The 27,112-nt window shown below is 44.3% G+C and overlaps 1 protein-coding gene across 1 annotated transcript in view; it reads left to right on the forward strand.

The window, feature by feature from the left end:
- The window catches only part of EFHC2 (EF-hand domain containing 2), a 99,292-nt gene that overhangs the window by 41,109 nt on the left and 31,071 nt on the right, over positions 1-27,112 (forward strand). The window contains exons 8-11 of the mRNA XM_025205326.1: positions 6,486-6,651; positions 8,133-8,275; positions 20,793-20,989; positions 26,550-26,683. Coding sequence (XP_025061111.1) covers positions 6,486-6,651; positions 8,133-8,275; positions 20,793-20,989; positions 26,550-26,683 — 640 coding nt within the window. The remainder of the gene's footprint in view (positions 1-6,485; positions 6,652-8,132; positions 8,276-20,792; positions 20,990-26,549; positions 26,684-27,112) is intronic.

The raw sequence follows: 27,112 nt of genomic DNA on the forward strand, positions 1-27,112 counted from the left end.
GGGCTGAGTGCCTATGTGCATGTGCGCCCCCCCTGCAGAAAGCCTGCAGGGAAAGGGGGAAGGGCTGTGGGGGTGGAGTGGGACTGGGGCTGTGCCAGGCTGCACCCGCTGGATGAGCTGCTGGACTCTGATTGCCCCATGACCCAGCCCAACTTTGACAGCAGTGTGGCGCAGTGCCATGTGCCTCGCTACAGTGGTGGGACTTGCATGGCGCCGGGCTGTGCTGCTTTTGATGGTGGCAGCAAGATGCGGAGGCAGGGAGCAGGCAGAGCCCAGCTCACAGCTGCAGCCTGCCCTTGCCCCGTGCAAAGATCAGGGGGGCACCCCCCCAGGCTCCCTGGTGCCACGCCGTGCCTCTGGAGGAGCTGCTGGGCTCCAGTTGTCCTAGAACCACCCCGGTCAGGGCCCCATTCACTGTGAATGGGGCCTTGGTTGGGCCAGGTTGGGTCATGGAACAATTCCCACAGTGCAGCAAGGAGAGGGGCAGGGGCAGGGGTGAATGATTTGCTTCTGTCCCTAGCTCACTGACTCCTGCACTGTGGAGGTCTTGATCTGCACCCCCAAGCCCAGGTAAAGAAACTTACCTGCCTGCTGGGCCAGCTGGGATCCTGGCTGTGTGCCGCAGGGTACCTGAGTGTGTGCGTCCCTCCCCTGCTGCTGCAGCAGCCTGTGGCCGGGCTGACTTCTGGCCAGATCTGCTGCCCCCTGTGCTCCGGGGGGCTGAGTCCAGTTAGCCCCCTGCTTCTGCCACCTATGACTGTGCAGTAAATTACTGCGCAGTAAGCTGGAATAGGCCGGTGTCTTCATGTGCAGGTGACCTGGAACCAAGTTGAAGCCAGGAGAGGCAGCCAGCCAGGAGCCCTGGGGCTGGGCTTAGGCCAGCCCCCGAGTGACTGGGCAGACCCAGCAGGGAGGCCCCCTGGCTAACTGCACAGTAATACATCTCCATGTGCATTACTAGACAGTAACTAATTGGGCATAAATTTGATACCTGCATCATCATTGTGATTGTAAGTTGCTGTCTTACATTTACACTTTTTTGTTGAAGTTTTGGGAAGGACCGGCATTTCTTTTAATCTCTTACTTCATCAGGTGTTAAATACTGCTAGAAGTAGCCCTTTAAGAGAATGAAGTGTGGTATAGGCTTCTTTTGAATGATTATGATATTCAGAGTATTTCCAGTATTTCTGCCTATTTTGTTCTTCGTAAGATTTTTGAGAAGCAAAGGGAAATGTTTTAGAGGGTAAACAACAGTAAACATTGTGCTTCCCTTTAACAGGATGATTAATATTATGATCATGGATAAATGCACCATTGCTATGAAAGCAATGGAAATCACCTCAGTATGGAACATGACCTGCTTATATTTTGCTAATGCATCTGCAGAAAAGGAGAAAAATAACTGAACTCTGCTATGGTCATACATGTACTGCAAACAATACATACCCAGAGGAGATTTGAAAAGTACTCATGAATTTGTGCCTGGAAGGGCTATATTTATCCTTTTCACAGAATGTTGTCACAACACAAAAATATTTCCTTACTGTCTGTGACTTCAATGCTAAGAAGTGTCTCCTTATACATACAATAATCAACACTCTTTGGTAATCACTATGCATTTAATATGCAACATGTCGGGCACGTCTACACATGCTGTTAATGTGAAGCAATAAAAAAGCAATAAACTGGCACAGTTTTCACCGGTGTTTATTATTCCTGGGCACCATGTTTACACATGCACCCAGGACTGAAGCATGTTGAGCCAGGTCAGAGCAGCCCTTACTGGCAGGAGTCCCAAGGGGTCAGCCTGTCCACCTGGGGCTGCCCTGATCTGGCTCAGTGTGCTGCAGAGGGGCTGACTGAGCACCAAGGTGCTTCAGCGTGGGGCCACTGGCAGGCAACCCCGACACTGAAGCACCCTTGTGCCCCAGCCAGCCCTGTCAGTGTCTACATGTGTACTGCGGTGTGCTAAATAACTCTGCTGTAGGATGTTACTTGTGTTGACAAGCACTAATCTACGGTGGCATTTATTTGTTTACTGAAGCCTAACAGGGTTGCACATGTAGACACTGAGACTTTACCGCAGAGCTAATTAGGCAGCTCCACAGTAAATGTTTCATGTAAATGTGCCCACTGTTTCACATTGTCCGCGACCAAGGATATATGACCTTTGGTTATTCCTTTAAACAATAAAAAATTTGGATTGAAAGTTCATCTCTCTGTCTCTGAACCATGCAAGGTTACTGTATGATTCTGCTTTGGCTGGATAGACAGACAGATCTCTCTTTGGGAAGAACTCAGCAAATGTTACTCTTGACCTGTTACTTGTTTTCAGTCCAAGAGAACTGCAGTGATCTTTATGCCCACATTAAATCTGGAAGCAGGAAATGAAATCTCACTCGTGGTAAAAAAATGCTCCTTCTGTGCCACCAAATTGCTCTTGAGGAGTTCAGGGTGCCATGCCATGCTAAGGGGGCTCTTTTTTTGCTAGTTCGTATCTGTCCTAGGTCTTGCTTTCTTGAGTAACAGGTATTATTTTTTATTATTACTATTATACCAAGTGACTGTCAGCATATGATATGCAATGAACTGGATGGTGTTGGTTCATTTCCTAGTAGATCAGCGATCTGATCACAAGAACTGGCACCAAGTTTGGTATCCTTGAATTGCTGTGGAGACTCTCACTAGTAGAGATGTTCTGTCAATTGAGGCAGCCTTGTGGGGGCAATGACAAGTGGCCATGCCTTTCCTGACCTATCTAGACAGAGAACTTCATGGTCCAAGGCTTTCAGTTCAGCCTTTATCACATTAAAAATATTTAATTTAAATTAAAATTTAATTCACATTAAGTCATTAAGACATAAAAGAGGGAAATATGTTTTTTTCAAAACAGGTGTGGATAATTTCCTTGAAAAATAGAGTTAAACATGCAAATTGGCAGCCCAAATGTTGCATTGAAAAGCAAAAATAAAAAGGATGTTAAATTCAGAAATGCACATACGAGACTAATGCATTAACTAAGCTCTCAGGCATGCACAGAAGTAAGTTTAACAGATTTCTTTCAAATGTTTCTGTAGATAAATCCTGAACATTCGGTGAAAACACAAACATTGTAGATTTAAGTGAGACCTGTGTTGTCACATTCTGTATTCTCTTCAGAGAACCAGGATGTACTGAGAGAATTTCACGTGGAGAAGAGACAAAACTATTTTGGGGCTGTATTCTCCACAATTTAAGGGAATGTAGATACTCTTAAAAAACACTGTGAAACTGGAAGCAGGAGAAGAAATCTCACACTTGTTAGTATAATGCTCCCTCTCTGTCATCAAATTAGTTTTGAGAAATTATTTTTGGATGTTTGGGGGATATATATATATATGTTTAGTGCATGCCATTGATTCATATCACTTTCACTTTTACTTGTAGTTCTCCTTTATATTTCTAGGAGTATTGTCATCCATGTGCACTAAAATAATTATAGTCTCCTGCAAGTTGATGCCTCTTTCAGCCTGTCTTAGGGCAGGGCATTCAACCTCTGAGCAGCTGGGACCACTGCATGCCATACTGGTTGTGGGCCCTGGAACACGCTGTGCAAGCAGCTGGACCACTGGGCTCTCTCCCGTGATGGTGCTGTGCCTCAGAAACCCTGGCTGCCACAGGAACACGAGCAGTGGGGGCATGTGGCACCCAGGAGGGAGCCCAGAGGCTTCACATTAATCCCTTGTGGGCTCAATGTGGCCTGCAGGCTGCCTGTTGGACAGCTCTGTCTTAGGGACTGGCTGCTGCATCAGTGTCTAATGATGCCGGATATGCTCTCTGTGAGGCACGTATAAATAATAAAATGATGTTTTGTATATATTCCATGACATATGGATGACCTTATGCTCCAGTTGAAGACATGCTATTTACAAATGTGCACAGACAAAACTTCTGCTAAGCTGTATTGCTGCAGTCTTCCAGGACTATGAGAGAGAAAATATGAGATCACTGATAACAAATCACTTGACTGTTAAGAAGCTGGTTGCAAGCACCTAAATTATAGACCACACAAGAAAATTGTGTAGTTGCATGGGAATGATCTCTACACTGATTTTTATGAACTTGGTCATGGCAAGTCAAAAGTGGGAACCTCAGTCTGACAGCTGTAATATTTTATTGGCATTGTGACTTATAAGTACTGTTTAGAAGGCCACAGAGCAACCATGTAAGCTGTTGATTGTAGGTTAAGCTGATTTAAAGAGATATACAAATGCTGGGTAACCTAAGTAAGTAAATCTAAATTGAAGAGTTATCTTTGTCTCATCTAGTATGTATGCACTAGGTGGCACTGTTGGTATGCAAGAAAGATCTTAATCAGCGTTCCATTTGTTCTAAAGGTCCCTCAACTGATATACATCAGTACTAAGAAAAAGGTACATTATAAAGCCTACAGTTCTTTTTAAATTAAAAATTATATGTCTAGTCATCTTTTAATTCTAATTCTAACACAAACCTATCTCTAGTTGCTTTTTTATCTCTCTGTGTGCAGACCGATGTACACAGTTTATTTTAACAAAAGTTGCATGCATAATTCGTCTCATACTATGAGGAAAATTTCTTTTGAGGGCTTGTTTTGTCAAAAACAATATTTAGAAAATAATGTTTTGCCACATCATTACTTATAAACGGAGGGTAATCTGTTGCAGTGGGGCTTTTTGGTCTGCCAAGTGCTTTGAAAATTTCCAAGCAGAAGCCTTTCTTTTATGTATGGACTTGAGGTTTGAGCTCTCCAAACTAGTACTGTCTAAACGTGCTGTATCACAGAGGGAATGGATAACTACTTAGGAAAAAAAATATTGGTTTTTTTCCCTTTATTCCAGACCAAAGAAGTAATCAAAAGAAGTTATTAGCTTCGCCTACAATATCTTGTTCTCAGTAGAAATAATTGGCTGAAGAAAGATGAAGGTGCTTCTTGTGTTTAGGCTTTGTACTTAAGAGAATTCTGACATCTAAATTCATTCATTCCATAGTTTTCAATCTCAAATTTGTTTCTGATTAAATCTAAGTTTAAAAGAGAGTAAGTTACTATGATCTTCTTTTATTAAGATGTTTGAAACATGGAGATTGACAAGCTAGTTCAGAGAAAGTTTGATCTAGCCTAAACTTCACCCTTACCCTCTATCAGTGCTGTAACCAAAACTATATTACACTAATATTAGGATTGCTCCATATAAAAATGTAATGCTTATTACATTATTTTAAACTTCCTTTAGAACTGTGTTAAATTTTACCATTTTTACTGCATGCATTTTTTCTGATTAAAAGAGTGGAGGAGAATATGGCACTACTGTATCTCTCTGGGTAGAAGAGGCAAGACTTGGGAGGAAAAATACTTCCTTCTTTAGGGTCATTTTATATTCTGCCTTTATTAGGGCCTTTAGTTCTCTTATGGATTAGGAGCTTGTGCTTCGTCATCCTTCAGGCTGGTGATTTATCTATTGTGTGTTTACCTTAATTTCCAAGCATCTATCTCTGTTGTCAGTGTCAATGTACTTTCCTTAAACAGGGGGAAAAGCAGAGATAGATACAGTGTCACCAGTAGGTCCCTGGCTATAGGCTGGACACCTCACTGGTGCTTGGAAACTGTAATAACGTAAAACACAGGCTCACAGAAAAATGAGTGGTACATTAGAGCAGGCTGGGATGTCCCAGCTCAGGTCAGAGGTGAGCAGGCAGGCCATGGCAGAGAAGAAGTGCCTGCCACCAAAGCTCCCCATTCACAGACTGGGTCCAGTGGCTCTGCAGCTTGGATCCCACCCTCAGATTGTAGGTTCCTGACTCCTGCATTAGCACATCAGAATTGTTACTGGCTGTAGAAAGCAGGGTGGACGTTAGGACACTCTTGATATGTTGAAGACAGATAGTTATTCATCATGTTTATGTTATAAAAGGGATCATCCTAATGGGGTAAAGCTGATAAATGTGTCTTGACTGAAGACAGTATTTGAGAGTGTAGGCTGGACTAATGTTAAAGCTTAAAAAGTCTCGCTATGGGTGGCATAAGGGATTAATTTTATTGGCATTTGAGGAAGGCTTACTTAAACTTTTTGAGTTTTTATACAATATGTGGAAATCAACAAAAAGCAGAGGGAAAAGTCTACAAATACATTTTGAAATAGTGGTACAATATCCACGGGTAGAAACTGAACGTGTTTTTAAAAATATTTTTTTTCCTCCATCCGTTTTGAAGTACCATTTGTCTTTTTGAGATGTATGCTTTTCTACCAAATTTGACATGTTGTGGGTGGAATCCCAGCCCTTTTGAGGTAATGATGGAAGTTTTGCCATCGACTTCAATGGAACCTGGATTTCACCCAGGGAGTAGGTATGAAGATGAGAGGTGCTCTGTTGAATGCGTGTTAACAAGAAACATGCAGAATCTTTAATGGACTAGCATAATCTGAACAACAAAAACAGCAGAAAAAAAATCTTGTCTTTTTTTTCAGAGGATTTTACTCCAATTCCATACAAGGCTCTGCGTCCTCCAAAAATAGAAAGGAAGTTTCCACCATACACTGGATTTGGGTCTGAAGAGGATTCTCTTTGTTCCTGCTTGGGTCTGTTTCCCAAACCTCCACAGAAAGATTTCAAGAAGTTCATGGAGAAGGACAGGTATTTTAGAGAGAGATCATTTCAGTCAGTTTCTTTCATTCCTGATTGTGGAAGGGTAGGGAAGTTAAGATATCAGTGGAATTACCAAGGTCACTTGGCTTCTAAGTGTTAGCAACAGACCGTTCTGTAACATAGGCTACTAATGTCTTCTGTGAAAGTAGCTCCTCTGCCCCCTGCCCCATTGACTTCAGGGGGAATTTAATCAGGCCCTCAGTCCAAAAAAAGAAAAACAAAGCCAAAAGCTCCAGAAATAGAACTCCTGAGATTGCCTGGTGTTTACTTTCTTTGTCTGTTGATTTTCATGCACGCTTGTACTGTAGCACTATTAAACATTGGCACCTTTCATTTCCCTTGTGAGTTGCCTGAGCAGATGGTAGACGGTGCCATGACTTACAAGTTCTAAGTGAATAACAAAGCTGCATACCAGAACTCTGAGGTCCACTCGCCCTCTGTATAGTTTTCAGAAAAGGAAAATGCTATTAGTAGATGACTTAGTAATATTCTAATTCTGTATATTACTACTGTGAATCTTTTTAGACAGTAATATCTGCATCTTTAAATTTACTTATGCTGTCTTAAAAAATTACCAACTGGAAAGATAATCTGGGCAGATTTACAGGATAGAATCTTCATATTGTTTTTTGTTCACATTTTATGTCTGAAAGTTAATACATCTAATCATGTCCCCTCCCCCAAGAATTTTCTGGAAACAAACTTTGAACTTGGTTGCAGTTTAACTGGAATTCAAATTCAGTCCAGATCTGTAGCAGAGAAGCAGTTAGTTCGCCCCTGGACACTTCTGTCTGACTGAGCTTGACTGACTCCATTAATTTAAGGAGAAAATGATTTTTTTGGGGGGGAAACAAGGGAAACTCATGTCACTTGAGCCCAGCCCTGTCCCCTGCAAGTGGCTCTGGGTTCGGTGCTTGGCTGGTGTGGCTGGGCTTGGCGGTCAGCAGTGCCACTCACAGCAGATGGGGCCAGGCTTGGCGCTTGGCTGGCATGGCCCAGACAGCGTTGGTCACAAGGGATGGGGACACGCCAGCTGAGCACTGAGCCTTGTACCACTCACAGGTCAGGGATGGGGCTGGGCTTGGTGCTCAGCTGGTGCAGCCCCACCCCCTGCAAGCAGTGCTGCTTGGGCTGCATGTGCCAAGCACCAAGCCTGGCTTTGTTTCCCCTACAAGTGGCGCTGCAGCATGTGTCCACCCCCCAGGTGCCTGGCCCACAATGAGGGTACACAGGGGCTAGTATAAGTCGACCCCATATTTCTGATCCAAAAACTTAGGTTGACTTATACACTGGATCTATAAAATTCCTAACTTTTTGGATCAGAAAAATGGGGTTGACATATACACTGTGTTAACCTATACACCGTGAAATACGGTAATTTATTTCACCAGTCAGGGGAATGCTTTTCCAAGTGATGAAAAGTTTCATCACAATGTGTACTTAATTCTATTCTTCTTCTGTCCTATTAGAAATGGCCTTGAAAGTAATGTGCTGCGCTTTGTTGCAATACTTATTACTGATAATCCCATTGACAAGGGTCGGAAGTTCATCATTTCTTATTTTCTGAGTGATGACACACTTTCAGTGTTTGAGACCACACAGAAAAATACAGGTAAGAGACAGTAATCCTTTAGAAGCAGTTCCAACACTGTTCTGATTTAAATTGGGAGGGGTTATTAAACACAGTCTACCCCAGATTAACTCTGTCTATTCAATTTCAGCACTAACATATTTGGTCCCAAAATTCTATACGGTGACAAAAGACCTATTTTTTTTTCTTATCTTAGTCTCTCCACTCTTGGCAGTGATGAATCCACTTTCTTCAGACTAAGTGCTGCTCTGGCACTAGTCTGGGGACATCAGCAGTACTGATAGGATAACAATCTAAAGGTGTTCCTAGCATACCTGTTACCATAACTCCTCCTCTTAGAGAAGACTCTTCAGCCTTTTCTTCAGAGTCTTTCAGTGCTAGAAAGGTGTCACTGGTATATTCCTTGAGAGCCAGGCAATGTATTTCTGAGAGGGAATGGAAATCTGAATGTTATTATGTTAGACCGAGAAACTCAAAAAGGAATACTAACTCCTTGATATCTTCCCCCTAAGCCATTTAGCCCTTTATACCCCCTTTTACAGGATTCATTGGAGGATGGACCATGTCATGATCAGGAGGCCAATGACTGCTTCCCAATCTTCACCTAGACCCCCTTGTACACCTTACAAGGCAGCTTTACTACCAGATTGGTGTTCCCCTCTGCCAGCTGAACAGATTGTTCATGTTTCTGAGGACACATGTCAAGTGAAGCACCATCCTGATTCAGTTCTTCTGTTCTCATCTCTAGATAGAGCTATAGTCCTGAGTCATCTACCTCTACTTCAGATGGCTTTGAGATGGTCCAGGTCCTATCATGGTTACTTTGGTAAAGGAACCCTGTAACAAGACCCTCTTTGGTCCCCATTACAAAGAACAAAGGGAAAAAGGGAAGGGCCTTTTAAGAGGGACAACCCAGCTTGGGAGTCCCTACCTTTGCACAGAAATAAGGGAAGCAAGGCCTTTTCTCAGTGACCCAGCCACTGAAATAACATGAAGGCAGCCATGCAGGGAAGCTAAGTGAAAGGGCTGGTTTGGGTGAGGACCATAAGGTTTTCATGTCAAATGATGCCTGTGTACAGACCCACTCCTTTACTTCCAAAGTCTGCAGAATGTTGCTTTCCTTGTCATCAACGACTGTGACATTAGGTTGGGGAGTCCATTTGGATGATCGTCAGATGCTAGCCATATGGACTCAGTGAACTAGATTCCACATAATGTCTTGGAGCCATTTATCAAATGTATACAGAGTTGCACTTGCTGCTGAAAAGATCAGCGAGTCGAATCATGATGCTAATGGACAATCCAGCAGCCATGTCTGAAATAAGCAGGGAAGAAAAAGTTCTACTTCTATATGTCAAGCAGCTACATATCAAAAGAATTTTGGTATCGACCAAAAAAAACTTTGAAAGCAACCTTTTAGCACCTAATAGCATTACAACACATGGTGATAGACCACTTCACCAGACAGTTTTCAAGTGACCACAGGGTTGCACATAAGTCAAGACTCATTCTCAAGTAGAGCTATCCTTCTGACCACATAAGTCAAGACTCATTCTCAAGTAGAGCTATCCTTCTGCTCAAGATGGGGAAGAGCTGGAGAACCCAAACTGATTCATTCATGAGAACATGGCCTTCAGGACCTGATGGACCTTCAGTTTCATTCCTGTGTTCTTAGAAAAGATTTGCCCAGAATGATTATGGTATCTCTGCTGTAGTCAAGACAGTTCTGTTACTTGGACCTAAAGGGTTTCTCCACTTAAACTCTGATACAAGCTATTACTATGCACATGCTATTACTATGCATAAATAAACTACCTAGCTTATTGCTCTGTTTGAACATATGCCTGGGAGCAATTAACTCTGGGACAGTAAGTTCTGGAGTTTATTCATGCACAGAATGTATAGCTGGGTGGAATGGGCCCAGCTGGCAGAGAGGCCTGGGGGTAAGTCAGCCTGGGGCTGCTCCCCCTGGCTCAGCGTGCTGCAGAGGGTCTGTCTGGGCTACGAGGAAGCTTCAGTGCAGGGCTAGCCAGCAGGCAGTCCCTGCATTGAAGCACCCTTATGCTCAAGCCGCCCCCTCCAGCATCTACATACGCGCTGCTGTGGAGTTTTTTACTCTGCAGCAGGGTAGTACTTGTATTTACCAGTACTATCTTGCTGTGGAGTAAATTAGTTTACTCCAGTGTAATAGGGATGCATGTGTAGATGCTGAGATGTTTACTGTGTAGCTAATTAGTCAACTGCACAGTAAATGTCTTGTGTAGATGCACCCAATTATCATTCCTACCAGGTTTGATATCTCAGAAATTTGGTCCAATCCTCTGTCCATATCCACGTTTTCTGCACCTTCTGGCACAAATACTACTTGTCTGGCATCAGTGCAAAGATCATGGTCATCTGTGAATATTCTTATTTGTAGGAGGCAGACTTACGTTGCAAGTGGAAGAGATTCATAGTTTGGATGCAGCACAGCCAGTTATTTCAGCAACCCAGATACTCGGCTCATTGGTAGGGCAGTCCTGGCAGTGAACTGTTAGATTTGCTGCTTGAGTCACTGACAGTGCACTGTGTATGGGCAAGCCCTTGAAGAAGTTACTTAGGCCATGGACAGACATTACAACTGTGCCAGTAAATATACCTTTTCCCAGCACAAAAAGTAAGCATACAGGTGTGGAAAAATTACAGTGATAGCACCACAAACTGTTAGCTCTTTCTGCCAGCAGCTTTGGTGGAGAGCAGTGCCATGTGCAACACCTCTAGTTTCACATAGCAGCATGGGGGTCCCTAGGACCTCCAGTATCCCACAGTCCTCCATTTTCCTTCCACCTCCCTCCAAGGGGTAGGGAAGGAGGGAGAACAACTGGTTCCCTGATGGTACACCCGGTGGTGAGCTGTCAAGCATCCCTGAAGGGATCTTGCTGCTGGAACTACTTAAGCAGTCCTGGACCTACCAGGGACTGCTCAGGGGGTGTGGGGTATGCCTGGGACTGGCAGAGATGAGGAGAGCAGTTCTCTTTTCTTCTGCCATCTCTTTGACCTCTGCAGTGTGTGTGTGTGTATGCGTGTGAGGGGAGAGGAGGAAGGAGGTGCTGACCTGGGCATTTGCTGCTTTTCAGCAGCTGCTAGTAGATCATTGCCAGCCTGCCCCCTTCCCTGGCAGAGGAGAGTACAAGCTGTCAATAATTGGATTCACTTTGGGGAGAGGGATGCAAGCAGCAGCCTTCTATTGCCTCTCGGGCTGGAGAGCTTGCCTTTGAGGTGATATGGTACCATTCTCACCACATTTTGTGGGGGCTTTGGAAATTCTTGGCACTCAGATTAAACACCTGTCCATACTCTTGCCTTACAGTTATTGACCCTTTGTAATGTACTGTATATTCCATGACCTGCACCTGTATCCTTCTGCATATGGTGTCTGATAACACATGGTTTCTGTGCTGGTGAAGGATATGAAAGGGGTTTAGGATTGCAGCTCTCTTTGTGCCTGAGGATACTGAGGATGTTTCCCCATGAGCATGCACATGAAGGGGCGTGCATGTTTCCTGTGGGACAAATAGCAGCAACACGTATATTTGCACCACTGCTATTTGTCCTTGGGGCATGCCCCTGCACATGCACTCTGGTAGGTGGCAAGGTGTAGCAGGTTCGAGCCACAAGTGCAGCCATTATGCCCCTGGTGGCCCTGTGACCCCTGCCCAGCTCAGTCTCTTTTATGGCCTTCCCTTGATTACTTGATTGCCATGCCTTGTTCTTATTATAGATTAGATAAGGGAGGCTGTGCACAGGCCTTAGAGTGAGCCTTAGTCCACTTGTCATATCCCTGGGTCCCTCTTGGATCCTCAGTTGCCTGGATTCAACCCTTAAGCTCTATAGCCCCTCTCGCCTGACTTGTGCTCCTGCCAGGCCCCTGTAGCTTTAAGGGCTACATCTGTATCTATGCTCTTCCAAGGCATCCGTAGCCTTAAGGGCTCACTGCATGGCTCTGTTTTCCTCCCCTAGACCACACTCCAAGCCTAATGGGTGTTCTGTCTCTTTGATGTTTGTACATGCGGCCCCCTTTGGGCCCTCAGACCCCCTTGTCCCCTACATAGTCTCCCTCTGAGCTTTTGGGCTGCTTGCCCCATGAGCATCCCCTCCTCCAGGCTCTCTGACCCCCTGGTCCTGCACACAGCTCCTCCTGTGGGCTCTCCGACTCCCTGGTCTGGTTTAGCCCATTCAAGGCTTATGGACCATCTGATCCAGATCTCAGCCTTTCCTAGACTGCTGGACTCCTTATTGGGCCCCACTCTCAGTCTGAAGGCTCCTGGATTACTGGCCATCTAAATAGGCCTTGAGCCAGCCATGCAGGGCTCAAGGCTAAACAAGCAGCATAACACCAAACCTCCTGGCGGACACCTCAACCCTCTAGGGACCTAACATAAACAAAAGCCACTTACCTGTAAAAGCCCACTTCCCAGGCCTGCAGAGTCATTCAGTATAATCCAGGTTCCTTCAGGAGCCCTGCTGCATGGTGCATCCAGGAGCTCCTCACTGCATGGTGGCTGGGGAGAGACAACCTGACCAGTGCAGGCTCTGGGCTTATACAGCTCCAGCCTGAGCCTTCTCCTGGTCAGGTGAGTCTCTCATTAGCTCTCCTCTGCCACCTGCAAGCAGTCTCTCAGGCTGCTTGCTCTCTTGAAGGAGAGGCACATCCCCCAGGGCCCTGCTACACAAGGGAACCCAGGCCGGGTAGGGGAGGCTGGGGGCAGCACCTGGGATTGCAGGCTCTGGGCTTATACAGCTCCAGCCTGAGCCTTCTCCTGGTCAGGTGAGTCTCTCATTAGCTCTCCTCTGCCACCTGCAAGCAGTCTCTCAGGCTGCTTGCTCTCTTGAAGGAGAGGCACATCCCCCAGGGCCCTGCTACACAAGGGAACCCAGGCCGGGTAGGGGAGGCTGGGGGCAGCACCTGGGATGGCCCCAGCAGCCTTACCTGGAGTCCTGGGGGCCTCCTAGGGCAGCAGTGGCACCAAACCAGCTACTTGGAGCCTGGCCAGTAGCCAGAGGGTAGCTCTGGCCAACCCGGCTCTCCCTCTTTGGTCCCCATTACAAAGAACAAAGGGAAAAAGGGAAGGGCCTTTTAAGAGGGACAACCCAGCTTGGGAGTCCCTACCTTTGCACAGAAATAAGGGAAGCAAGGCCTTTTCTCAGTGACCCAGCCACTGAAATAACATGAAGGCAGCCATGCAGGGAAGCTAAGTGAAAGGGCTGGTTTGGGTGAGGACCATAAGGTTTTCATGTCAAATGATGCCTGTGTACAGACCCACTCCTTTACTTCCAAAGTCTGCAGAATGTTGCTTTCCTTGTCATCAACGACTGTGACATTAGGTTGGGGAGTCCATTTGGATGATCGTCAGATGCTAGCCATATGGACTCAGTGAACTAGATTCCACATAATGTCTTGGAGCCATTTATCAAATGTATACAGAGTTGCACTTGCTGCTGAAAAGATCAGCGAGTCGAATCATGATGCTAATGGACAATCCAGCAGCCATGTCTGAAATAAGCAGGGAAGAAAAAGTTCTACTTCTATATGTCAAGCAGCTACATATCAAAAGAATTTTGGTATCGACCAAAAAAAACTTTGAAAGCAACCTTTTAGCACCTAATAGCATTACAACACATGGTGATAGACCACTTCACCAGACAGTTTTCAAGTGACCACAGGGTTGCACATAAGTCAAGACTCATTCTCAAGTAGAGCTATCCTTCTGACCACATAAGTCAAGACTCATTCTCAAGTAGAGCTATCCTTCTGACCACATAAGTCAAGACTCATTCTCAAGTAGAGCTATCCTTCTGACCACATAAGTCAAGACTCATTCTCAAGTAGAGCTATCCTTCTGACCACATAAGTCAAGACTCATTCTCAAGTAGAGCTATCCTTCTGACCACATAAGTCAAGACTCATTCTCAAGTAGAGCTATCCTTCTGACCACATAAGTCAAGACTCATTCTCAAGTAGAGCTATCCTTCTGACCACATAAGTCAAGACTCATTCTCAAGTAGAGCTATCCTTCTGACCACATAAGTCAAGACTCATTCTCAAGTAGAGCTATCCTTCTGACCACATAAGTCAAGACTCATTCTCAAGTAGAGCTATCCTTCTGACCACATAAGTCAAGACTCATTCTCAAGTAGAGCTATCCTTCTGACCACATAAGTCAAGACTCATTCTCAAGTAGAGCTATCCTTCTGACCACATAAGTCAAGACTCATTCTCAAGTAGAGCTATCCTTCTGCTCAAGATGGGGAAGAGCTGGAGAACCCAAACTGATTCATTCATGAGAACATGGCCTTCAGGACCTGATGGACCTTCAGTTTCATTCCTGTGTTCTTAGAAAAGATTTGCCCAGAATGATTATGGTATCTCTGCTGTAGTCAAGACAGTTCTGTTACTTGGACCTAAAGGGTTTCTCCACTTAAACTCTGATACAAGCTATTACTATGCACATGCTATTACTATGCATAAATAAACTACCTAGCTTATTGCTCTGTTTGAACATATGCCTGGGAGCAATTAACTCTGGGACAGTAAGTTCTGGAGTTTATTCATGCACAGAATGTATAGCTGGGTGGAATGGGCCCAGCTGGCAGAGAGGCCTGGGGGTAAGTCAGCCTGGGGCTGCTCCCCCTGGCTCAGCGTGCTGCAGAGGGTCTGTCTGGGCTACGAGGAAGCTTCAGTGCAGGGCTAGCCAGCAGGCAGTCCCTGCATTGAAGCACCCTTATGCTCAAGCCGCCCCCTCCAGCATCTACATACGCGCTGCTGTGGAGTTTTTTACTCTGCAGCAGGGTAGTACTTGTATTTACCAGTACTATCTTGCTGTGGAGTAAATTAGTTTACTCCAGTGTAATAGGGATGCATGTGTAGATGCTGAGATGTTTACTGTGTAGCTAATTAGTCAACTGCACAGTAAATGTCTTGTGTAGATGCACCCAATTATCATTCCTACCAGGTTTGATATCTCAGAAATTTGGTCCAATCCTCTGTCCATATCCACGTTTTCTGCACCTTCTGGCACAAATACTACTTGTCTGGCATCAGTGCAAAGATCATGGTCATCTGTGAATATTCTTATTTGTAGGAGGCAGACTTACGTTGCAAGTGGAAGAGATTCATAGTTTGGATGCAGCACAGCCAGTTATTTCAGCAACCCAGATACTCGGCTCATTGGTAGGGCAGTCCTGGCAGTGAACTGTTAGATTTGCTGCTTGAGTCACTGACAGTGCACTGTGTATGGGCAAGCCCTTGAAGAAGTTACTTAGGCCATGGACAGACATTACAACTGTGCCAGTAAATATACCTTTTCCCAGCACAAAAAGTAAGCATACAGGTGTGGAAAAATTACAGTGATAGCACCACAAACTGTTAGCTCTTTCTGCCAGCAGCTTTGGTGGAGAGCAGTGCCATGTGCAACACCTCTAGTTTCACATAGCAGCATGGGGGTCCCTAGGACCTCCAGTATCCCACAGTCCTCCATTTTCCTTCCACCTCCCTCCAAGGGGTAGGGAAGGAGGGAGAACAACTGGTTCCCTGATGGTACACCCGGTGGTGAGCTGTCAAGCATCCCTGAAGGGATCTTGCTGCTGGAACTACTTAAGCAGTCCTGGACCTACCAGGGACTGCTCAGGGGGTGTGGGGTATGCCTGGGACTGGCAGAGATGAGGAGAGCAGTTCTCTTTTCTTCTGCCATCTCTTTGACCTCTGCAGTGTGTGTGTGTGTATGCGTGTGAGGGGAGAGGAGGAAGGAGGTGCTGACCTGGGCATTTGCTGCTTTTCAGCAGCTGCTAGTAGATCATTGCCAGCCTGCCCCCTTCCCTGGCAGAGGAGAGTACAAGCTGTCAATAATTGGATTCACTTTGGGGAGAGGGATGCAAGCAGCAGCCTTCTATTGCCTCTCGGGCTGGAGAGCTTGCCTTTGAGGTGATATGGTACCATTCTCACCACATTTTGTGGGGGCTTTGGAAATTCTTGGCACTCAGATTAAACACCTGTCCATACTCTTGCCTTACAGTTATTGACCCTTTGTAATGTACTGTATATTCCATGACCTGCACCTGTATCCTTCTGCATATGGTGTCTGATAACACATGGTTTCTGTGCTGGTGAAGGATATGAAAGGGGTTTAGGATTGCAGCTCTCTTTGTGCCTGAGGATACTGAGGATGTTTCCCCATGAGCATGCACATGAAGGGGCGTGCATGTTTCCTGTGGGACAAATAGCAGCAACACGTATATTTGCACCACTGCTATTTGTCCTTGGGGCATGCCCCTGCACATGCACTCTGGTAGGTGGCAAGGTGTAGCAGGTTCGAGCCACAAGTGCAGCCATTATGCCCCTGGTGGCCCTGTGACCCCTGCCCAGCTCAGTCTCTTTTATGGCCTTCCCTTGATTACTTGATTGCCATGCCTTGTTCTTATTATAGATTAGATAAGGGAGGCTGTGCACAGGCCTTAGAGTGAGCCTTAGTCCACTTGTCATATCCCTGGGTCCCTCTTGGATCCTCAGTTGCCTGGATTCAACCCTTAAGCTCTATAGCCCCTCTCGCCTGACTTGTGCTCCTGCCAGGCCCCTGTAGCTTTAAGGGCTACATCTGTATCTATGCTCTTCCAAGGCATCCGTAGCCTTAAGGGCTCACTGCATGGCTCTGTTTTCCTCCCCTAGACCACACTCCAAGCCTAATGGGTGTTCTGTCTCTTTGATGTTTGTACATGCGGCCCCCTTTGGGCCCTCAGACCCCCTTGTCCCCTACATAGTCTCCCTCTGAGCTTTTGGGCTGCTTGCCCCATGAGCATCCCCTCCTCCAGGCTCTCTGACCCCCTGGTCCTGCACACAGCTCCTCCTGTGGGCTCTCCGACTCCCTGGTCTGGTTTAGCCCATTCAAGGCTTATGGACCATCTGATCCAGATCTCAGCCTTTCCTAGACTGCTGGACTCCTTATTGGGCCCCACTCTCAGTCTGAAGGCTCCTGGATTACTGGCCATCTAAATAGGCCTTGAGCCAGCCATGCAGGGCTCAAGGCTAAACAAGCAGCATAACACCAAACCTCCTGGCGGACACCTCAACCCTCTAGGGACCTAACATAAACAAAAGCCACTTACCTGTAAAAGCCCACTTCCCAGGCCTGCAGAGTCATTCAGTATAATCCAGGTTCCTTCAGGAGCCCTGCTGCATGGTGCATCCAGGAGCTCCTCACTGCATGGTGGCTGGGGAGAGACAACCTGACCAGTGCAGGCTCTGGGCTTATACAGCTCCAGCCTGAGCCTTCTCCTGGTCAGGTGAGTCTCTCATTAGCTCTCCTCTGCCACCTGCAAGCAGTCTCTCAGGCTGCTTGCTCTCTTGAAGGAGAGGCACATCCCCCAGGGCCCTGCTACACAAGGGAACCCAGGCCGGGTAGGGGAGGCTGGGGGCAGCACCTGGGATGGCCCCAGCAGCCTTACCTGGAGTCCTGGGGGCCTCCTAGGGCAGCAGTGGCACCAAACCAGCTACTTGGAGCCTGGCCAGTAGCCAGAGTGTAGCTCTGGCCAACCAGGCTCTGGTTTCTGGTGGTGCACGCTTCTGCCATGTGCACCACACCACTTTTTTTGCAGCATTTTTTTTTTGATACCGGGATCTCCCGGTGTAAAAAAAAAACCCTGCCCCACTGCAATCAGCGGAGCAGTGCATGGGTGTACATGCACTGTGAGCAGTTTGTAGCACTTAAATGGCTTTGACACACCACAAACTGTATGTGCATGCTTGTGGGGATCCACCCTGAGGGTTCAGGTATGGTTCCTAAAAGACTCTGGGCCAAAGAACTAGAACTAGAGTGCACTGAGGGGGGGAGGGTGTTCCAACAATTGAATATCCATGGCAGGAGCACTCTAAAAATTCTTTACGGTGAGGGATGACAAAATATGGAATGGGCTTCCATGGAAGGTGATGCTTTCCCCTACCTTGGGGGTGTTCAAAAGGAGATTAGACAAGCACCTGGCTGGGGTTACTTGACCCTAGCCATCTTTGCTGCCCAGAGCAGGGGGTTGGACTTGATGATCTAATAGATCCCTTCCGACCCTAGAAATCTATGAATTCTAAGTTGGGCATGTGGAAGTTAAGTGCAAGACTCCAAAGGCAATAATTGAAAAGATAGAAGAGTAGATGAAACACTGAGAAGAGCCTATGTGGAATGAAAATGGAAGGAAGTCAAGGCCTTCGGTGCAGATTGAGGGTATGAAGGGAAGGCAGGCATTTGGGCAGCAGCTGGAAATGCAAGAGAGTACAAGGAAGTAAGTTTCTGAGTTTTGCAGAAAGGATGCACATGTTCAATTAAAGAGATATAAGTATACATGAAAAGTAGGAAATACTGAGGAAGCTTCTTATTTTAGGTGAAGAGATATATGTAGGTGGTAAGGCCAAGAAAAGGGCGCTAGCCAAGAGAACCAAGACTAGGAATGAGAGGAAAGGGTGGTAGAGACCGCAGATTGAAGAGGAGGGGGCACACAGGTGCAGGAATTAGAGGAGTGTGAGGACAGGAAGTAGGGGAGATAGAATTTGATAAGAAGAAGGAAAAGCTATATATAGCTATATATCCCTTATTTTTTCTCCATACAGCTCCTCACAGTTACAGGGTAGAAGTACCTCAGGTTATAAATAATACTGTAAATTGTATTTAAAATGTAAAATTTTGTGCATTGTGAGGCACTTTTGAAAAGAGGGCAACATGTAAAGCTTTAGTTCCCTATGCTGGAGACCGTAACCCATTTTTCATCCTGCATAATAATAAGCAAGCAGCTGTACAAACACCTGCAAGCAGTGATCAATCTCAATGGGAATGTGTTTTGTTGGTGTTTTATTTTGTGTTTTGAGGTGGCTGTTTGTAGATTTCCATTGACGTAGCTCAGCAGCTCTCATTGTCAGGTCCATCTCCTAGTGGGGTGCCTTATTTTGCTCTCTTTTTTCCCTTACACTACTTTTATACATTAAAATGTTAGACAAATATTATGAAAATATTTTTTTTCATTTAAATCCAAAAGGTGAGGGAACACCTAGCAGTAACATTAAAATTCCAACTTGCAGTACCCAGTTGTGTTCAAGTAATGCAGCCATCGTCCAAACTGTAGGATCTAAAGTTTTGTATGTGCTGCAACACTGAGGTGAAAAGGAATGTGTTGAAATCAGGGGGTCCATCCTTAACGCTGAATTTTCATGCTATGGTGACTTTAAGTTAGACTCTGGCCATTACCTTAATGTATTTTTGTCTTCCACTTTTATGATGTTAGTAAAGCAATTAAGAAAGACATCTGATCCAAACTCCAGTTTAATAAGTAGTTTGGGTTTCACATTCACTTATAATTTTGACTATAAATGGCCTTTTATTACACTGCCCATCAGCCTTTTATTGGACTTACATCACTACATAATATGTAAGGCATCATTAAATGTTACAAAAGTATGCTTTTTGGCCTTTGGTTTGGAAGTTCAAATATAAACAGGAAATGAACCCCAGGCACTTTGGAGTTGGTGCAGTGCACATTTAACATGGCAACCTATCTTGACAAAACAAAACGTTTGACTAACTGTTTTCTAGAGCATGGTAAATGTGATGCAGATCTGCTGCATATGGCAGAAACATACTAAATCAATTGAAAGACAACCCCTTCCTTTTAAAGTTTGACATGCTATTTGCTTCAACTTTACAAGCAGTGGTACACATTCTACTCTGCTTGCACTTGTGCTTGGTTCTTGGACATGCTTTACGGTATTAAATCCTTTCCTTATCAGTCCTGCAGAACCCTTGCACACCATGTGTCATTTCTATTGCTATGATTAAAATCATTATACATGAAGAGATAATTGCTGTTTATGATCCAGCTTACAAAAGTAATAATGGATGAGAGTTTTCATTGGGATTTATTTATTTTTGATGTTAACAGTTCCAAGATAATTGCATGCATCTTCTGCTTCTCAAGGGTCAAGGTGTCCTTCCCAGCACTGGATTATTGGGACTATGAGAAGAGGAAAAGTTCTGTTCCTTTTTAAAAACAAAAAGAGGGGAGGAGGACAGGACATGTCTTTCATAGATTCCATGAATCTATACAATTTACTTACTGGTCTGGGCAGTAGTATAGACCAGAGATGGGCAGTCTGTTCTGACTGTGGGCTGCAATGTCACGTCCCGGATCAGAGGTGGGTTGGTGGGCACTGGGGCCCAGCTACTGCCACCACTGCTTGTTTCTGTGGTGGCACAGGAAAAGCACTTACAGTTGAAGCCTCCCCCTGCTCCTTCCCCACCAAATGCTGCCAAAACCCCATGTCCATGGCTAGATCCAGTGGTTCTGTGGGCTGGATCCATCCTGTGAACCATAGGTTGCTGACCCCTGATATAGGATGTTCTTTTAAAAACAGGAGCATGGAGTACACTATGAAACAGGAAACTCGAGGACAAAGACTATTATTTAAAAACAAAACAGCTCTTTTTTCCAAGCAAAGCACAGTTGATTATTTCCAATTCTGTTCCCACAGGGATATTAGGTGGGAAGTTCTTAGAAAGAGGTCGCATTAAGAAGCCTGGGCAGGAGCTCTTTAAAAGTGAGCCATCTGAGTACTACACAGCTCAGGATCTATTTGTTGGAGCCAGAGTTTGTTTCCATGGTCACAACTTTCTGTTGGTCGATGCTGATGAGTATGCTTTCAACTATATGGAGAAGCATGCAAATGAGGTGAACCAAGCTTTTTTCTTTTTACTTTACTTTGCCTTTCAAGACCGTGAATTCTGTTTCTTAAGTATATAACACTTTTACAATCCAGTTGCTTCATACACACTGAACTGTCATTATTTAATCAGATTATAGCTTTCATGTAACATCTCTGAACAATTTGCCTTGTAATATCCCAAATTCACTTTGCAGCTGAGGATTCAAGCTTACTTTTAATTCTTTTTCATTATACTCTGCTGATGCTGACATTTCTTTCAGACAGAAAAACAGTAATTAGTGAGGGGCATGGGGGGCGGGGGGAAAGCCTGGTGATAGATACTTTACTGCACCAGTTAAATTTGCACACAGTGAAGATAAAGGGGTTGAAGCTAATCAAAACCACAAAGGTATACAGTAGTTGTTATGGCTGCATCTTCCCACAGCTGTTGTTATGTGAGGTCAGTGGCAGAAACAGTAACTCAATGGGAAGGATATAAAAACAAGCTGTAACAAAGAATTTAAGAAGAGGGTGGGGGAGGAGGATGGCCATTGTTCTCTTTTGTATGTAGTGCAGAACTGTTTTGCTGAAATGGTGACAAAGTTATGGACGCACATTTGGGACCTTTTCTCTAAATTTATTTTCAAAAATCATTCTGAAATGCATATTATTATTATTCTAAACTCCATCCTAGGAATCTGTACAGTTAGGATCCAGGAACTTCTGAGTTGTGATACTGGCTCTGCCACTGACTTGCTGTATGACTTTGAGCCTCTTGCTAGGTCTGAATTGTCCCTTTAGTATTAAGGGCAGACAGTATTAAAGACAGGCAGGGCTCCACTACAGGTAGTGTTAACCTTCATTGCCTGTAGTGGTGGTCCAGGAAACTGTGCTTCAGGTACCTGCACTGGGTGCGTCCGGATGAGTGTGGACATGTGGTGTGCGGCGCCGCAAACCTGTCTGCAGCACCACATGCTGCACACGCCACACATACAGGCATTCCCCATGCTGCTAGTTTACAGTGTGGGGATTTGCAGCATGGAAGATCCCGGTGTCAAAAAAAACCACACCTAAAAAAATGGGGTGGTGCATGTGGTGGCAGTGCGCACCACCCAAAACCGGAGACTGGTCTCCGGAGCCACACTTTGGCTGCTGGCCAGGCTTCCTGATGCAGGAGCTCTGCAGCTGCAGCTCCTGAAGGTCCCCAGGATCCCAGGTAAGGCTGCTGGGGCCAGCACAGTTGCTGGCCTCAGCCTCCCCTACCCCACCTGGGGCAATGTGCCAGAATGAGCATGGCATGGATGTTCCCCAGGGACAAGTAGCAGCCAATACAAAGTGTGGCGTGCTAATTGTCCCCAGGGAGAGACACATTCTTGCTTGTGGGATGTGCCCACTGAGTTGTTTTTTCTCGAGAACTACCATTTTTCACTGGAGTTGGGGAGAGGGGGAATATGCTTCATTGCCCTTTAACAAGAACCAGCATTACCTTTCAACCTTGTATCCAAGGCTTTATGGGGCAGGGAGGGGCTGCAGAAATCAGAGTCTGGGTTCAATCTGTTCCCCACTTATCTATTTTCTGAATGGGAAGCAACAAGAGAAGCAGCTGCATAAGGATTTTGCCATGTGGGAGCCCAGATCCAAGATGCTGGTAACTCTTAACACAGTCTTGCAGGTAGAAAAGATGGAAATTCTCATTCTGTTATGCAGCTGTAGTAAAAGTAGAAAATACAGTCCTCAGTGCCCTGAGCCACAGACATTTTTCTCTTGTTTGATGTGATCAGGATTTCATCTGCTCATCTTTGTAAATTTAAGAATACTAACCCAGGCTGGCTCACTCAGGGCACATCTACACAAGATGCTTTTCTGTGCATTAAACTAATCTAATGCACAGTAAAGTGTTACTGTCTACATATGTTCAAGACTTACTGCACATTAAATTAATTTAATATGCTGTTTGCTAGTACCAATACATACAAGTACTAGATAAATGGCGCATTAGCTAATTCACCATAGCACACATGTAGATGCTGACTGGGAGCAATTTGGGGCCCACTGCTGCCTGGCTAAGCCCCAACATGGGGGGAGCTGTGCTAGCTGCAGGTGCAGCTGTCTATCTGCCACATGGGGATTGGGATGGGTCCTGATCCCCACATGGCCGGGATAGCTGTGCCAGCTGCAGGTGCAGCTGTCTCCCTGCTGTGTGGGGTTTGGGATGGATCCTGGTCCCCATGTGGCTGACAGAGTTGTGTTGGCTGCTGGAGCAGCTATCTCCCCACCACAGGATGATCCCCACATGGTGGAGAGACAGTTGCCCTTGAAGCCAGCACAGTTCTCCTCTTGATTGAGACTAGCCCCTGTGCCCCCTGCCAGCCCCCTGGGCTGGCACCCAGGGAAGACTGTAGCTCCCCCTGGCAGCTGCAGGGAGGTGGGGGGCAGAGTAGGGCAAGAGCAGCCCTGGACTGGGTTGCTTCTGTCAGGTGCAGTTTGCTCTAGACAGGAGCATGTGCGAAGATGTGTGCTCAGGAGCACATTAATGAGCTTGAATTTTCTGTGTAGGTAATTCAGGCACATTAATTACACATGTAGACTTGCCCTCAGTGAAGGAAGGATTATTTGTTTGCATGGTGTTTGTTGTGATTAAAAAGCTGTAATGGCTGAAAATTACAATTAAGAAAGTTAAGCTATATACATTACATCTTTTTCCCCTCTGTGATGTGTGTACTCCTAGTATTATGAAAACCGAATTAGGTTCCAAAATATACAGTGCACCATTGAACTATAAATGTTCTTTGAAGCTGTTTGCATTTGATTAACTCCTAAGCAAATAAATGAGATCTTAGTTTTTCAGGCTGAGTAAATTTATATATTACCAATGTAGAATCTACAGGAAGTGAATAAGAAATGACAATAAAATTCTTCTTTTAAAACAAATTTTAATTGTTTTAAAAGAATTGAATTATTTTTGCAGCTAAGATTTTGAAAGAAATTATGAGAATAAGGTTTAGTTTTCCACTGATGGCCGGATGTTTTATGTATGTCATTTGAATACTGAATGTTAGGATTATGTATACTTATTCTTCACAGTGGCTCAGTTGGAGATGAATAGAGATGAAAAAATAGACCTTCAGAAAGGTTTTACGATTAGTCTCAACCTTGCTATTTTTTAAATCAATGTTTTTTTCTCACCATTGCTTTTGCATTCATATCCTTTGACAACTTTTTACATTACTACCTATTTTTAAAGCTGGTCAACATTTTCATGACAGTGATTTTTCTGTTTGAATATACCATTTTGTGGAGACCGTGGAATTTAATTTTGATGGAATTATGTTTTAGAAACAAAGTAGATGAAGTATTTTAAGGAAACATTCCTTTTTGCTGTTAGTTTCATATTGATTTACTCTTATATCACTTTTTAAATTAAGTAAAGCCTGAATTAAAAAAAAACTTTTCAATTTTTTTCAAAAAGAAAATGTAATTGTTACAAAATGAAAATTCTTTTCAAATTTAATTCATGGGGAATTTCAACATTTGACACCCTCCCCCCTCCCCTCCCCCAACTGCAAGTTTGGAATAAAAACAAAATTTTAAGGTGCAGAATTTCCTGTCAAGGAGAAATTCTTGTTCCCACAAAGCTCTACCTATTTTAGTTAGGTTCAGAAAGGATATTTTTCTAGCAGGCAGTAAATTCTCCTTGGAAAATCATCAACTTTGAAACAGTCCAAGTGAAAAACTACTGAAGTCTTCTGTTCTGTGCACATTGGGTTAATCCTGTTCCCATAAAAGTCAAAGTTCTGATAGACTCAGATGCAGGATCATAAAAAAACCAGCCTAAGACTATTTAGAAAGCCTAGCCACAGCACTTAAAAGTGACAAAATCAGAAGCTGTACCTAATAGGTAGGGGGTTAACCTCTTTCTGCTCAGATTCCCCCGTGTGGAGTAATGAGTAACAGCTCGGAATTAAATACCTATTTAAACTCAGAGGTGATGTAGGGAGCAATTTAAAAGTACCTTGGAGAGAAGACAGGTTACTGAAGAGATAGAGATCCTTTTCTAGCTGGTAGAGGGCTGATCTTCAGCTCAATTTATTTTTTATTCTATTTTTTTAGAATATTTTTGGTGGGGAGGAATGGGTGACTGGTGCCTCCTGAGTCTGGCGGGGCACCCGCAGATGCCACCAGCAGCATCAGTGGCGGTGGCTCTGTCAGGGGAGGAGGGGCACATGCCCCCCCACATGTTGCCTATGTGGGGAGGTGCAGGGGGTTGGAGGGATGGTACAAATTGTGTGCTTGCAAACTCAAACAAATAATGATTTTGGAAGAAAACAGATTTTAAACAAATATATTGTTTGTTGGAAGACACTTTTGTTGCCAGGCTAGCTGATGTATTCCATCACCTAACATGCTACTGTTGTGTTGTACAACGTATTGGAGACAGTTTTGTCATGGTCAGCCACAATCACTTATGCCATAAATCCAGGTGGTTCTGAATCCCATGAATGGAAGTTAGTTGGAGCTATGATCAATCATTACATTTATATCCCTTTATGCAGCTCTGTTAGAAGAGCTTTGAACTAGTGTGATGTAAAGAGGCCTCAGTGTAACTGAGATTTAGGGCGAATGCCTTTTGCAGGTAGGTCCTTAATATGTAAGTGTCATCTAATTTTAGTTTATGCTCCTCAAAACAGCATTGTGCTCTGAATGGGAGGGAGCCATTTTCAGCCTGCTCATTGTACTTCAGATATTATGGAGCATTGCATATCTTACTACCTGTCAACTTGACTCAGTGACTCTTAAATTATTTTTATTTTTTGTTAACCCCCCATCTCCCAAAACCCTAACAACATGCCCCAAAGCCCCCAAATGTATCTTTGCTGACAGTACATTTTTAAGGGTAGCAAACATGCCTGCGTTTAACATAGCACAACTGAATATTGGGTTGACACTTGACTGTTTAAAAGTTTCAAAAGTATGTTTAAGTCTATTTATTATAATGGTCTAATCAGGAAGAAGACCACTGGTGGACAGGAGTGTTCATCTTGCATTTTGGTAGAAATTGATCCTAGTAATATAACCTGTGATGAGTCCAGTGTGAGGGACAATGTTATAAGACTGAGCATGTAGCCTGAAACTGGTTGTTCACCAGAGGTAAAGGTGACATGTGCTTTGTTTTAATTTTATTAAATGTATTAATTCAGGACTAGGTGGCATGTAGTGAAATATGAGGATAAAAGTGACTTTTAGACCTTTGCTTTACAATGTTTCTGCTTTGACTTTGCATTGAAGACATATTGAGCATCATATTAAGTAAAGAAAATGTAAGCCTTCTGAAGGCTATGCCAGCTGATTACCTTTATTTAATTTCAGTAATTTTTCATTAAAAAAAAAGAGTAAATTTTCTCAGCACTTGATTTTTTCCCCTCAGAGTCATGAAGAAGATACTATGTGTATCTGAAATGAGAAAATAATACCATGATAATACTTAGCAGTTATATAGCATCCTGAATCTGCACAATGCCATATGTACATTAACTAAGTAGTGACTTTTTTCTATGTAATACATTTTTTCTTCTTTTCCCCATTCAGTTTTCTATGGCTGACATCAACACCATCCTAAACAAACTAAAAGCTATTGGAGAACCCAGTTCCAGAGAAATCAAGCAAATTTTTGCAGCCACTGACCCTGAACACACCAAGATGATTGAATATGATTCTTTTAGGTAAGAACAATAGACTCTCCATTTAAGTTTTTGTTTAAGACAATTTCAAGGAAATGACCAAAACACCAATATCAACATCAGCGTAAATCATTTTTGGTCTTCACTGTTGCATATTTACGAACGGATGATGTACATTTTTTTGCACTAGTTGTAGGATTTTGTGTGAAATGCAACACACAGAAGGGTTTCAAGTGAAATTTAAAGGCAAGGATGTGACTGGCTGAGAAGGAAGGAGCAAAAGACTTTTAAATAGATCTGACAGTACAAATGAACCTATGGCTTCTCTGTCTGACTTGTAGAAGAGGAGGCAGAGAAGACTACTGCTAAAACTGCATCAACTGGAAAGTATATTCATAGATTCATAGATGCTAGGGTAGGAAGGGACCTCAACAGATCATCAAGTCCGACCCCCTGCCTAGGCAGGAAAGA

This window comes from Alligator sinensis, unplaced genomic scaffold (genome assembly GCF_000455745.1).
Source record: "Alligator sinensis unplaced genomic scaffold, ASM45574v1 scaffold243_1, whole genome shotgun sequence".
Classification (NCBI taxonomy): domain Eukaryota; kingdom Metazoa; phylum Chordata; order Crocodylia; family Alligatoridae; genus Alligator; species Alligator sinensis.